This window comes from Acipenser ruthenus, chromosome 4 (genome assembly GCF_902713425.1).
Source record: "Acipenser ruthenus chromosome 4, fAciRut3.2 maternal haplotype, whole genome shotgun sequence".
Lineage (NCBI taxonomy): Eukaryota > Metazoa > Chordata > Actinopteri > Acipenseriformes > Acipenseridae > Acipenser > Acipenser ruthenus.
Window position 1 is genome coordinate 104,805,684 of NC_081192.1, and position 15,037 is coordinate 104,820,720.

At 42.6% G+C, this 15,037-nt stretch overlaps 1 protein-coding gene across 5 annotated transcripts in view; it reads right to left on the bottom strand.

Annotated features, from left to right (window-relative positions):
• Positions 1–15,037, bottom strand: part of LOC117400354 (dipeptidyl aminopeptidase-like protein 6) — a 279,665-nt gene that overhangs the window by 43,794 nt on the left and 220,834 nt on the right. For all 5 annotated transcript variants that reach the window (XM_034000187.3, XM_034000189.3, XM_034000186.3 and 2 more), the window contains exon 8: positions 11,272–11,392. In XM_034000187.3, the coding sequence (XP_033856078.1) occupies positions 11,272–11,392 (121 nt within the window). The remainder of the gene's footprint in view (positions 1–11,271; positions 11,393–15,037) is intronic.

Below are 15,037 nucleotides of genomic sequence, written 5' to 3' on the forward strand. Positions count from 1 at the left end.
CTGCCTCTCTTGCAGGGGACTGGTGCGGCTCTGCCTCGGAAGGGGAAACCAGCAGGCATTCTACCTCTGCTGGTGGAGGTGGGACCAGCAGGCATTCTCCCTCTGCTGGCAGCTTGGTTCCTAGGGTTATGGAAGCCCCGACTTTCCTCTCTTTGGGCTGTGGACGCACCGACTCCTCCCTTTTGGGCTGTGGATGCACCGACTCCTCCCTTTTGGGCTGTGGACGCACCGACTCCTCCCTTTTGGGCTGTGGACGCACCGACTCCCCCCTCTTAGGCTGTGGACGTTCGGGCTCCCCCCACTCAGGCGTAGGACGTTCGGGCTCCTCCCACTCAGGCGTAGGACGTTCGGGCTCCTCCCACTCAGGCGTAGGACGTTCGGGCTCCTCCCACTCAGGCGTAGGACGCTCGGGCTCCTCCCACTCGGGCGTAGGACGCTCGGGCTCCTCCCACTCGGGCGTAGGACGCTCGGGCTCCTCCCACTCGGGCTGTGGATGCTCAGGCTCCTCCCACTTGGGCTGTGGACGCTCAGGCTCCTCCCACTTGGGCTGTGGACGCTCAGGCTCCTCCCACTTGGGCTGTGGACGCTCAGGCTCCTCCCACTTGGGCTGTGGACTCTCAGGCTCCTCCTCATAACTGCGGAAGGGACAGTTGGCGAACAGATGATCCTGGTCGCAGAGGAGGCACCCCGGCGTTGGCTTGTTAGATCGCCGTGGATGTCTGGCCCTTAGGCGGCACTCCTCATCCCTGTCCTTCACCTCTTTATCCTCCTTCCATCCCATTTTATTTATTTATATATATATTTTTTTGTAATCCAACACTTTTTTTTTTTTTTTTTCAAAAAAATGCGGTTCCTGCTCTGGCCTGAGTCCTGGAGGCGCTGTCGATCCCACGCAGGACACCACGAAGGGACAAAGACGGCCGGAGTGGGTGGCGTCAGACCAGAAGCAGGGAGTAAACAAACGACAGAGAGATGGGGTTTTGGTGAGGCTGAACGCGTGATCGCGCTCAGCATTTAATAAACAGAACAGAAAATAAAAGGTTTGAAACACAAAAACACTGGACACGGCACTACACGCCAAAATAAATAGACATACAAAACGACTAAACGCTAAACAGACGGTGCAGGACAGACAGACGAACAAACACGGTGAGTGAAAACACGTTAACTATTACTTTTACTATTACTATTATTATTATTTTACTTCACCTCCGTCTCCAATCCCGTTCTCCACTCACCGAACACCAACCCCGACTGAGTGAAAATGTGCATCTATATATACTGTTGTGCTGGGATTCAATTACTAATTAATTATTCACTTGAATCCCAGCACGTGAATTAATTCTGTGCAACCCCGTGCTCACATATTACATTTAACCAGCACGTGAAGTGATTTGTGCTCTCCTCGTGCCTAAATACAAATCTACACTTTAAATATACGTGAAACACAGACCCGTTTATATCCCGTGTACCAATCTATACACCAACATTAACACACACACGCACGCAACATACAACACATAACACAAATGCACACAGGGGCGGGGTGCTTTGCCACAGTTACACACCCCCCCTGTGCAGGAAGAGCGATTACATTAAAAAATATATAGCGTTACACACCCCCCCTGTGCAGGAAGAGCGATTACATTAAAAAAATATATAATAAGTGCTCTGGCTTTTCTGTTCTGTACCACATGATGGATCGTTATTGCTGTGTGAGCTGTTTGACAATGTGATCAATAATCTGTACACTAGCATCAGTGCACTAGAGCAGACAATTTGAAAAGTTTAAATTTAAAAAAGTAGTCAGGATGTTAACAATGAAAAGAAAAATGACAGGTGCGGTTTTGAAACAGTTGTAGCGACACATGGGGATGTATTACGCTATATTTTTCTAAACCCACTACTTACTCTTTAAATGGGCCTGCAGGCTACAGGAGGTGCCATTTCCTTGTGCTCCAAACAGCTATTGAGTTGACTGATGATCCCTTTTGACGCAGCAGCAATATGCCTGGTTGCAGATGGGTGAACACGACGATGGCTGTCTAATGCAAGCCTCTGGAAACATATTGCATACTGATTGGCCATCACTATACTGAGCATACTCTGATTGGCTGAACAAATTATCGAAATCTAATAAACAATCATCTGAGCCATGTTAACTGTAGAAGACACGCGTCACCATCATCATGATTCTAAAAGGAGAGTGTAAAACACTTCAACCTGTCTGTGCTTTTTATCTAAAGGGTTATTTTGCAACGCAGTTATCGGGTCGATTGATGATACCTTACAAGCAGTAATAACAGGTGGCAGGTGGGCTCACTAGACGGCGGCTGTATAATGTATGCATCTGAAAACTTATATATACTGATTGGACAGAGATTAATTTGCCATAACTCTGACCTTACCTGACTACTAACATATGCATGATCCATTCTATGATTGTTTTATTTATTTTTTCTAGTTTATCTGTTGTCTGGACTTTTTAGTTTAGAAATACTAAAAGAAACGTAATAAATTAAATGGCAAATGTTTCAACGAGAAGTCTTTTTCAATGTCTTTAATCGACTGATATTAGAAAGTTTTGCAATGGAATGTATGAACTTTCTTTTAGTATTTCTAAATTCAGCACTAGTAAGTGTTCAGTAGTTATCTGTGGGATTTTCTTCTCGTATATATGTACTTAGATTCGGTGCATCCCTAATGCACTATCGCTCGCATTGTTTGGATGGTCAAGGAGACTGAAGTGATTCCTGTCTCCCTGAGAGGCTTGCATTAGTGCTGCTGTATTCTGCTACAGTATTCCAACCCATGGTAGTAAACAGTGTGGCGATCCAGCACCATTCATGAGTACTGACATTTATCTGTGGTGTGCTTAGAAATCTACTGCTGGAAACAGCATCACATTGTCACAGAGCACACACACGCACACGCACACACACACACACACGCACACGCACACGCACACGCACACGCACACGCACACGCACACGCACACGCACACGCACACGCACACGCACACTCGCACACGCACCACTTGAACTGACTGCCTCTCATAATCTTCTGAAAGCATCCTTCCAGATACCTGCAGACAATGGAGCAGCTGTTAGTCAGCCGTCTGTGTCACGATTCATAATAGTGGAGACAGCAGCTCCTACCAAGAACAATGACAGTGTGATTATTATTATTATTATTATTATTACTATTATTACTATTATTACATGTTTAGATTTTTGGGGAGATGGAATATTAAACTGGTCAACTGGTAAACTGTAAGCCACTGGAAATATTCTGAATACCACTGCAATGGAGATCTTTATAGATTTGCCAAGATGAACCATTCAATTAGTTCACAGATTTTTATTTTATTTTCTTGGCTTATGCAGTAGTTTTAATATGAAAGCACACCCCACCAGAAAGTCAATTTCTTTTACTGTGAGCAGAAAGCAAATGTGGATAACATTCATTATGATCCTGACTGACCTCTGTCAACATGGGGAATCTGCTGTATAGCAGACAGAGGACGTATGCAGCTGAGACGTATTGGGGACAGAACCACTGTGTTTTGTTTCTTCTCTGGCTTGTTTCCCATATGACACATATTTGACTTCACCTGTAATACACATCTAGATGTGTGTCTTGTTATATAATGTCTGGCTTGTTCAGAATATTTACAATAATGTTTATTCGCTTCTTAGACAGGCTCTTCCAGTAGAGAAGGAGAAAGTATAAGCTTGCCCAGCTATGCACTCAGCTTTGCAGTTATCAGCATATTATACTGGCAAAGAACAAATACAGCACTTCTAGTGGCAGGGCGAAAACCCTTCATGTAAGCAGTGTGTGTGTGGAAGTGTAAGGGTGGCAGGGATGGGGTTACATCTGTCCCTGCCAGCAATCACAGGTGTGGCCACTCCTAGGTCATTGATGCTGATTGGGGAGTGGTCACATGTATACTGTAAAAGGAACCAGAAATCCTTTGTTGGAGGAGTTTGGGGAACCAGTTTGGGGGAGAAGTTTGTTGGAGGAGTTTGGGGGAGGAGTTTGGGGAAGAAGTTTGTGGGATGAATTTGTGGGAGGAGTTTGGGGAAGAAGTTTGGGGGTAGAGTTTGGGGTGTGCTGTGATTTTTGTATTATTTTGAAACTTTATAGTGAAGGGGAATACCCAGTCTGTACTGTTTTGTGTTTTTGTGTTTATTTAACTGCCACTTTCTGCCTCTGGTTCTAATTCTCCCTGCACTGCACTGAGGGCTGGGAATCCATGTGAAAATTCCAAGAATGCGAGCTTAATCGATTGCCCAGCCCAAACCCTGTATATAAAAAGACTTCTCTTTGCAAGTGGCTGCCAACCAGGGAGGATGCATGAAGGAGACGCTGTCTGAGCTACACAGTTAAAAAAGTGCTGAAAAGAGTGCAGAGCTGTCCAGGTGCTGAAGCTGGACAGAGAGCATGTAACTATGGGAACAAGTCGACGTGAAAAGTCAGAGACTTTGATTTTGTTTACACTCATTTGTTTTCATATATCAGATTTGTGTTCTTCTTTTGCACCTACCTTTGTTTGCTGAATGAAGATTTGGCAAGACAGGTTTTTCCCTGAAAACCCAGTTAAATAAAGTCACCCCCGAGGTGTTCACTACAAAAGACCTTGTTGCCTTTGCTTCTACACCCACACCTCTGTGACAACAACGTTATGAAAGAGAATGGGATAGGGGCAAACAACAAGACCCTTTTTAGTATGAGCGGTATTTAAACGATGATCATGATCGACTCAGTAGCTGTTAGGAAGACAAAGGCAAAGCCGTCAACTGACACATGATTGTGTATAACACTTCTCTAAGATAATGCAAGACCACATACAGGGTATCCTCAAAACAAACACTGAATTCAAGAAAGTGTTCGCAATCAATTCCAATTGTTTTCTAACCTGTAAAGGGACATGCTCTGCCTATCCTTGTATAGCCCATGAATCTCTATACCCTCACACTTCCACTTGAGTGAATCAAGTAAAGCTAAGCTAGTACAGCATTTACTTCCATTTTGTGACTTTTACTGTACATTATCACAAGGTCAGCAGTTCACTGCAAGTAGCACGGTGTTAAGGATTTTCCCTCTAGGTGAATTCAGTCCACATGGAGTATATCTCAAAAACCAGGGAGATTAGGTTTAAAATCAAGATTAAATCCACTAAATCCACTCCTTGCCTCACTCATGAAATGTGTTGCCTGTCTAAAATCGGCTTACATCCGCTTTCTAAAGCAATCTGTAAATCTCCAGTGATGTAACAGCTTTGATCGCTTTAGAATTGTGAGTATTTAATACAAGGTTTTATATAAATGTAAAAAATCCACTTATATTGAAGAGTTCTTGAGGTTTGTCAATTACAGATGATGTTTCTCTTGTACTTGTTGATTATGCTTCGGATACCACACCTTGAAAATCAAATGATACGAGCCATTTCACTCAATGTTTTTCCTGCTTTATGCAAGGCTTTGAGTAAATTGTTGATGCTCATAATGCATCAGAGTAGAACAATGCAGCATGTTTAAGACTTTTGCACAAGAGTGTGTATATATATATATAGAGAGAGAGAGAGAGAGAGAGAGAGAGAGAGAGAGAGAGAGAGAGAGCAATTGAATAGGAATGTAAAAAACCAGAGAAACTAAGGAAATGCATCAAATTGAAGGAATAATAGACTTTAGTATGTATAGTTGGGTGAGCATTATTTCTTATATAATATATGGTGAACAATAATGTTCCTATAGGTTTTTAGCCTGTATATAATAACATTGCTTGCGTATAGTAACATTGCCCCTGTATAGTAACATTGCCTGTGTATAGTAACATTGCCTGTGTATAGTAACATTGCCCCTGTATAGTAACATTGCCCCTGTATAGTAACATTGCCTGTGTATAGTAACATTGCTTGTGTATAGTAACATTGCCCCTGTATAGTAACATTGCCCCTGTATAGTAACATTGCCCCTGTATAGTAACATTGCCTGTGTATAGTAACATTGCTTGTGTATAGTAACATTGCCCCTGTATAGTAACATTGCCTGTGTATAGTAACATTGCCTGTGTATAGTAACATTGCCCCTGTATAGTAACATTGCCCCTGTATAGTAACATTGCCTGTGTATAGTAACATTGCTTGTGTATAGTAACATTGCCCCTGTATAGTAACATTGCCCCTGTATAGTAACATTGCCCCTGTATAGTAACATTGCCTGTGTATAGTAACATTGCTTGTGTATAGTAACATTGCCCCTGTATAGTAACATTGCCCCTGTATAGTAACATTGCCTGTGTATAGTAACATTGCTTGTGTATAGTAACATTGCCCCTGTATAGTAACATTGCCTGTGTATAGTAACATTGCCCCTGTATAGTAACATTGTCTGTGTATAGTAACATTGCTTGTGTATAGTAACGTTGCCCCTGTATAGTAACATTGCCCCTGTATAGTAACATTGCCTGTGTATAGTAACATTGCCCCTGTATAGTAACATTGTCTGTGTATAGTAACATTGCTTGTGTATAGTAACGTTGCCCCTGTATAGTAACATTGCCTGTGTATAGTAACATTGCCCCTGTATTTAAGAAAACAATGGCGGCGCGCATAGTCGCAGCGGCTCACGGCTCTCCTTTTCAGTGCTCTTTTTTGTTGTTTTCGTATTATTTTTTTATTACTTGTTTGTGCATTATCAGTTCTGCGAACATCCGCTACACAAGCCAGAACCTTATGGACATTGGTAATCAGCACCAGATACCTATTTCGAGAGTCTTTCATCATACGCACAATATCCCAAACGACATAGCGAGACTGCCGGGCTCTCCGTGGATTGTTGTCGGGTCTAGGAGGCGGCGCAGACGGAGGAGGGAGAGGAAGCAGAAGCGGGGACGCAGGTCCGGTGTTATGTTAAGGCTAAGAAAACAACCACACAAGCCACCTCTACCGAGCCTGTATCTCTCCAATGCCAGATCCTTAGTGCATAAAACGGATGACTTGGAATTACAACTAGCTGGAAATCGCTACGTTCGTGATTGTTGTGTTTTGATTATCACTGAAACCTGGCTTCATCCGAGGATACCCGATGCTAGCATACAGCTAGCAGGTCGTACTTTACTCCGCTGGGACAGGACTGAGGACTCCGGTAAGAGCAGAGGAGGGGGGCTCTGTATGTATGTGCATGAGAACTGGTGTAATAACGGAACAATGACAGATAAACACTGTTCCCCTGACCTCGAGTACATGTCTGTAAGATGTCGGCCCTTTTTTCTACCTAGAGAGCTAACAGTAGTGATCATTACGGCTGTGTATATTCCACCTGACGCCAATGTGAACATGGCGCTCTCTCTCCTGTTGAACACCATAAATGAACAGCAGCGGGCCCATCCCGACGGTGTTCACATAATCGCAGGAGACTTTAATAAGGCGAACTTGAAGACTGTACTCCCGAAATTTTATCAACATGTCAAGTGTTCTACTAGAGGGGAGAACACTCTGGATCATGTTTACTCCAACATTAAGCATGCGTACAGAGCTACACCTCTCCCCCACCTCGGCCAATCAGACCATCTCTCCCTCCTGCTCTCCCCAGCCTACACCCCCCTCAGACGCAGTGCCACGTCCATCACAAAGACCGTTACCATCTGGCCTGACGATGCACTCTCCAAATTACAGGACTGCTTCAGACAGACAGACTGGGATTTATTTGAACACCAGGAGCTAGAAACATTCACAGGAACGGTACTGGACTATATCAAGTTCTGTATCGGAAATGTGACTGTGGACAAAAACATTCGGGTTTTCCCAAACCAGAAACCCTGGATGACCAACCAGGTCCGTACACTCCTCAGAGCCCGCGATGCTGCCTTCAGGTTTGGTGATAGAGCTCTGTATAGAGCCGCTCGTGCCAACCTGAAAAGTGGTATTAAGGAAGCCAAGGCGGACCATAAGAGGAGCATAGAGTCCCATCTGTCTAGCAACAATACACGGGAGGTGTGGCAGGGCATACAAGACATCACAAACTACAGAGGCCGTGATGTGACAACAGGAGACCTGAGTGCGCCACTGGCAGAGGAGCTAAATTGCTTCTTTGCTCGCTTTGAAACATCACAACAGCAGCACTCATCTGCTCCAGCCCTGCCTCCACCCCCATCTGGCTCTTGCACCAGTCCAGCCCTGTCCTCATCCCCTCCTGGTTCCTGCACCACTCTACTCTCTGTGAGGGAGCACGATGTCAGACGGATGCTCCTGGCAGTGAACCCCAAGAAGGCTGCCGGCCCAGACGGAGTACCTGGTAAGGTGCTCAGAGCGTGTGCCCACCAGCTCGCCCACATCTTTACCAGAATCTTCAACCTTTCCCTGGCCCAAGCAGTCATCCCGTCCTGCCTAAAATCAGCCATAATTATCCCAGTGCCGAAGAAGTCTCCCACCACCAGCCTAAATGATTATCGTCCTGTGGCCCTCACTCCGGTTATCATGAAGTGCTTTGAGAGATTGGTTCTTCGGCACATCAAGGATTATCTCCCCCCAGACTTCGACCCCTATCAGTTTGCATATCGCGCAAACAGATCCACAGAGGATGCCATCGCCGTAGCTCTCCACTCTGCGCTGAGCCATCTAGAGCAGCAACAGAGCTACGTCCGGATGCTTTTTGTGGATTATAGCTCGGCTTTTAACACAATTATTCCGGATATTCTTATCACCAAATTGGTCACTCTTGGCCTTCCCCCCCTCACATGTGCTTGGATAAAGGATTTTCTCACTAACCGGCCCCAGACGGTGAGACTCGGACCCTACCTCTCCTCCACTCGCACGCTGAGCACCGGCTCCCCACAGGGCTGTGTGCTGAGCCCCCTCCTGTACTGTCTCTACACCCACGACTGTTGTCCGGCCCACAACAACAACCTTATCGTCAAGTTTGCTGACGACACCACAGTGGTCGGACTCATCTCAAAGGGAGATGAGGTAGCTTACAGAGAGGACGTCCTGAACTTGGCAGCCTGGTGTTCAGAGAATAACTTGGCTCTAAACACTAAGAAAACCAAGGAGATCATTGTAGACTTCAGGAAGAATAACATCGACCTAGCTCCCCTTTTCATCAATGGTGAGTGTGTGGAGAGGGTCCACACCTTCCGGTTTCTTGGCGTCCTTATCTCCGCTGACATCTCCTGGACAGACAACATCACAGCGATTATCAAGAAGGCTCAACAGCGGCTACACTTCCTGAGGGTCCTCAGGAAGTACAACCTGGATTCCAATCTGCTGCTGACCTTCTACCGCTCGTCCGTTGAGAGCCTGTTGACATACTGTATCACAGTATGGTACGGCAGCTGCACCGTGGCAGACAGGGAGAGGCTTCAGAGAGTAATAAGAGCAGCACAGAAGATCATTGGCTGCCCTCTCCCCTCCCTGATGGATATTTACATCTCCCGCTGCCTCAGCAGAGGAAAAACCATCATTAAGGACAGCTCCCATCCTGGTTCTGATCTGTTTAACCTGTTGCCCTCAGGGAGACGTTACAGGTGCATCAGAACAAGGACTAACAGATTCAAGAACAGTTTTTTCCCAAAAGTCATAACCACTTTAAACTTACACATGCATTGACTTACAGTATAGGTATATAGCGTCTCAGAACTGTGCACTTTACAGCCCCCCTCACTTCCCCCCCTGGGCACTACTTATTTTATTTTATGTTGTTATATTTATTTATTTATTTTATTTTATTTATCTTATTTATCTTATGTACATGTTGGCACTGAAAATAGGAGTGGTTTTTAATCTCATTGTACATGTGTATAGTGACAATAAAGGCATTCAATTCAATTCAATATAGTAACATTGCCCCTGTATAGTAACATTGCCTGTGTATAGTAACATTGCCCCTGTATAGTAACATTGCCCCTGTATAGTAACATTGCCTGTGTATAGTAACATTGCCTGTGTATAGTAACATTGCTTGTGTATAGTAACGTTGCCCCTGTATAGTAACACTGCCTGTGTATAGTAACATTGCCCCTGTATAGTAATATTGTCTGTGTATAGTAACATTGCCTGTGTATAGAAACATTGCCCCTGTATAGTAACATTGCCCCTGTATAGTAACATTGCCTGTGTATAGTAACATTGTCTGTGTATAGTAACATTGCTTGTGTATAGTAACGTTGCCCCTGTATAGTAACACTGCCTGTGTATAGTAACATTGCCCCTGTATAGTAATATTGTCTGTGTATAGTAACATTGTCTGTGTATAGTAACACTGCCTGTGTATAGTAACATTGCCTGTGTATAGTAACATTGCCCCTGTATAGTAACATTGCCCCTGTATAGTAACACTGCCCCTGTATAGTAACATTGTCTGTGTATAGTAACATTGTCCCTGTATAGTAACATTGTCCCTGTATAGTAACATTGCCCCTGTATAGTAACATTGTCCCTGTATAGTAACACTGCCCCTGTATAGTAACATTGTCTGTGTATAGTAACATTGCCTGTGTATAGTAACATTGCCCCTGTATAGTAACATTGTCTGTGTATAGTAACATTGCTTGTGTATAGTAACACTGCCCCTGTATAGTAACATTGCCTGTGTATAGTAACATTGCTTGTGTATAGTAACACTGCCCCTGTATAGTAACATTGTCTGTGTATAGTAACATTGCCTGTGTATAGTAACATTGCCCCTGTATAGTAACATTGCTTGTGTATAGTAACATTGCCTGTGTATAATAAGGTTGATGATAAAACTGCTGACCTCAGTTTTTAAAAACAAACTCTACCACCAGTGCATGAACAGAACAATGCAACAGCCTGCAGATGTAAAATTGTACGCACAGAAGACAGGGACAATTTGTGGATGAGCAAAATAATGCAAGTACTTTAAGAAAATCAATAAGCAACATAAATTGAGTGATGAGGAATTCCTCCAACTCCATCCTCCAAAAAGAGTGATTCTAAGTAATACTATGTGTTGTTTTCCCATCACTGAAGGCCAGCTTTATTGCCATATTAAAGACCATTTGGTAATGATGCAGAATACAACAACACACTCCATCTTCAGGATTTCATGCCAAGCATTCACAGTAGGGGGGCTACAATGCTTACTTTATGTGTTAAAGTAGAGTGTTCCCTCGTTATTCCATGATTTGGTTTGCTCACAGGTAGACAGTACATTGTATATGTCCCTGTGCAACTACCCTTTACTTATTCACTGCCACTTACAATGATTCTGCTGGCTTAACCAGCAATGTATGGGACATGGATCTTACCTTCATAGAGCCAGTCACTCAGGCCATTAAAAATGACCCCTTCTTTTCCAGACAAGACCAGGCGAATTGCTCTGCTGTTCACGTTGGATTGATAGTAGATGTTGTTCTCAAATATGAAGATCTAATGAAGAAAAGAAAGGTGAACATTGTTATTTACTCCTGCTTTCTGAAATGAGAAAAATGACTATTTGACTTTCCGTCAGTTTTGATTTTCTTTATCACAATTTTTATGTAGAGAAGATCCTGATAAAACAATGCGTTTCCAAATTTAATTTCAGTGTCTGCTAGGATGAATTTGCCTGAGGGTTTAAAATAAATGAGACTGCAGTATTTACCCTTTATATCTAAATCAAGTAAAATATTTCCTGAGTTAAATTAAAAAATGTAATATGTTTGAAGAAGAAGGCGAAAGATGAGGAAGAGGAAGAATATGAACAGGAAGAGGAAGATGATCATATTTGCACAATAATTTGGACCATTGCACGATGTAAGATAGATCATTGTTAAAGTTGCCAAAGTATATGATAATTCAGGAAGGTCCACAGAGTACTCGCATTTGAAAAACAAAATTAATATTCAATGATTTTTTTCATCTTCTGTCATTGGGAGGAGCCAGGAGACAGCAACAATGAATCATTTGCATCGCCTCAGCGATTGGCTGTCACTCCAAGCAGGTTGTCAATGATTCTTTGGCTGTCTTTGTGTCGTCGCTCGTGGGCAAAGACATGTTTAAAAGTGTTTGTGAGTGTGTCTGTGCTTCTATTAGCTGTGTGTGACGTTATATCCTCCATTATTTTAAGACATATTTGGAAGTTTAAAGGGTGGAATCGTGATCAGTGAGGAGGACTGAGAGTCAGGTGGATTGTCCAGGTACTCCTGTGAAGAACAGCAAGTATGAGGATGAGTTGACATCGACCACGAAAGCAAAGCACCGTCTGCAGACCACAGTGCTACCAGAGATGCAACCTTTGCTCGGTGGTTGGTTACACAGCCTGTGACTGACAACCACAGGAGAGCAAGAGGCCGCTGTTGTAATGCAGAATTTACTGCTGAACTTACACTCCTAAAAAAAACACGACCATAATTGTATTTAGGCATGTGGCAAAGGGGTTAGCCACATGCAGGTGCAGGTGCAGGTTATCAATAATGGTGGTTTATTGTTTTTAAATCCAATTGCCCAAATGACAAAACAGCAGTAAGCAATTAACAATGATGATGAAAAAGCAAAATAGCGGTGTGTATTCCTTCATTTGTAATCCACGGGTTGGTCCCGCAATAACACACAGTCCTGAATAGTACACAGTCCCGTTTCCTTATACACCCACACAAAACACAAACACAAACACCAGTCTAAAGTGCATGCTTTTAGTGCACCTAGTGAAAATACAGTTTGGGTGATACAAAGTGCAGTGATGTTGTCCGGGTTTAATGCTGTCCTTTTGCAACAGCTCCGGATCGTGTTAGCCGTCCAAACAATAACAAACAGTAGATGCTTAAACGACAAAACAAACAAACACTCACGATATCCCAGCACAGTTCTCCTTTCAGTTATATCCAGTTTTAACCATTCACAAAGGAACAGATCACCTCACTATACCCACTTTATATACCGTCAACCATGACCCCTTGGTTAATGAGGGCACCTGCTACTCCAAACCATGGATGCCACACTGTTAACCTTCTGGGTCAATTATTTAGTGTACTGTAGTTCAGTCCCCTTTCTAGATGGCCGACTTCTGCCTAACCCTGGGAATGAACTATCGGGCCATCCAGTACAGGGTACTCTGTTCCCTTTACTCAGTACCCTCAAAGATCTGGAAGGAGATCTAACACCAAGAATCATTCGATCTCTGTCACAAGGCGATAGTAATATTATTATACAGACACCCAGATTAACTAGTGAATGCAACATAAATAAAGAGCTTACAGAGAGTTGTCTGTCTGGGAGCAAGAAAGAGGGGCAGCAACATTCTATTTGGCTCCAATCTTTCTTGTATTGTCTCCCAAAAGTATACTATTGCTGCAAACATGTTGACGCCCTTTTAGAATAACTTTCTTTCCTGTTATGTATAGCCTAGATCATATAGATCTCAAAATACTTAATTTACCACTCGACAATAATTCTAGCTAACTACATTTAGGCATTATACAAATATGCTTAATACATGCATTACTTTGCACAATATTAGTTTATTATACACACTCAAGGTTAACAGCTATTTACAGTAATATGATCATATATTAAGGACATTTTTTTATATACATTCTAGTGTTTTTTAATTTTTGGGATGTATGATCATTTTTCATGAAATACAATCATTTTCAGGCTCCAATACGATATATTTTTCAGATCTGGCAGCACTGAAGAGGAAGAAGAGGAAGTGGAGGAGGAAGATGAAGAGGAAGGGGAAGAAGAGGAAGAAGAAGAAGGCCATTGCACTCCAGGATTGGAACAAAGACCAGGATTAGAAGGGCCAGCTTTGGCCATCCCTGCTCCTACAGCTTGCCAACATGATAAGGTTTAAGTCAACAACATCACATTTTATCTATAAGGTGACAGATCTAAATGCTACCATCAAGTATGTCAGTGACATTCACTTTGGTACACATGGTTACAAAATATTCAATACTTTTCCATTTCAGTGCAGTGCTTGACTTCAGAATTATTACCGTAGCCCCACCTCATTAAAATACAATGACGGCCACCTTTGTTTATTGTTAACCCTCCAATTTAAATTGTATAGCATGAGGAATGTACGACAACAGCGTACAAGTCCGTTCTTTTGCCATTGTTAACACAGCCACTGTCCCTCCATTCTGTCCCTACACCAGTCCGTGTACATCTCAATGTATTTCATTTCTTTTTTCATTTTCCAGCACCACTGATAGTTAAGAGGATGATATTAAAACACGAATTCCCTTTTAGAAATGTTAGGTCAGCAAGTCATAACCTTTAAAAAAGCAGTTTCATTTCATTCACACTGTCAGAAAAGCAGAAGGGGCAATGCATTTAATTAAAATTACAGAGCAAGTTCATTCTTTGAAAGGTGAAATCATTTAAATACTCTCCCTCCAGTCGGGTAAAGGTTTGTCATTTACAGCATTCATCTATATTGCTGTGCTTCAGTGCAATCACTCAAGCGTTTCATCACTAAGAGCTATAGAAAAAGCTGTCTCTAGCAATAGTAGAACTTCATTTTTTTCTGAATGTTTTATCATCTCATCTTTCTTCAATGCTTGATTAAATCAGAATAATTTAAATTTTACATATTACTGTAGTTTTGACACTCAGAATTGTTGTAGCTTATTAACAGAGGTAATGGATGTGACGTTTCTGTTTTTTCCCCAGTAAAATATTCTGATAATTCACAACAGAGTAACAGATTATGATCAAGTACAGAAGTCAATTAACATTATTTCAAATGCAGCTACATATTACATTATGTATATGTATGTATATATGTATGTATGTATGTATATATGTATATATATATATATATTGTGACCATAGACTTGGGCTGGTCACGAATGGTAAATATGTGGGTCCTAGCATATTACGGTATACAGGACCGGGGCACTGGAAAGTGCCGGATTGAGCAGGGAAAGACTACATCTCCCAAGAGACAATATGGGAGTTGTAGTTAATAGGGCCTACAAAAATGGCAGCTACCAAAGAAACTACAAGGGCCAGGAGTACATAGGGTTTAATTGAAATGCAAACCACCACAGCTGCAGGTGGTTAAGAGGTGTTAGTTTTGTAAGTGGC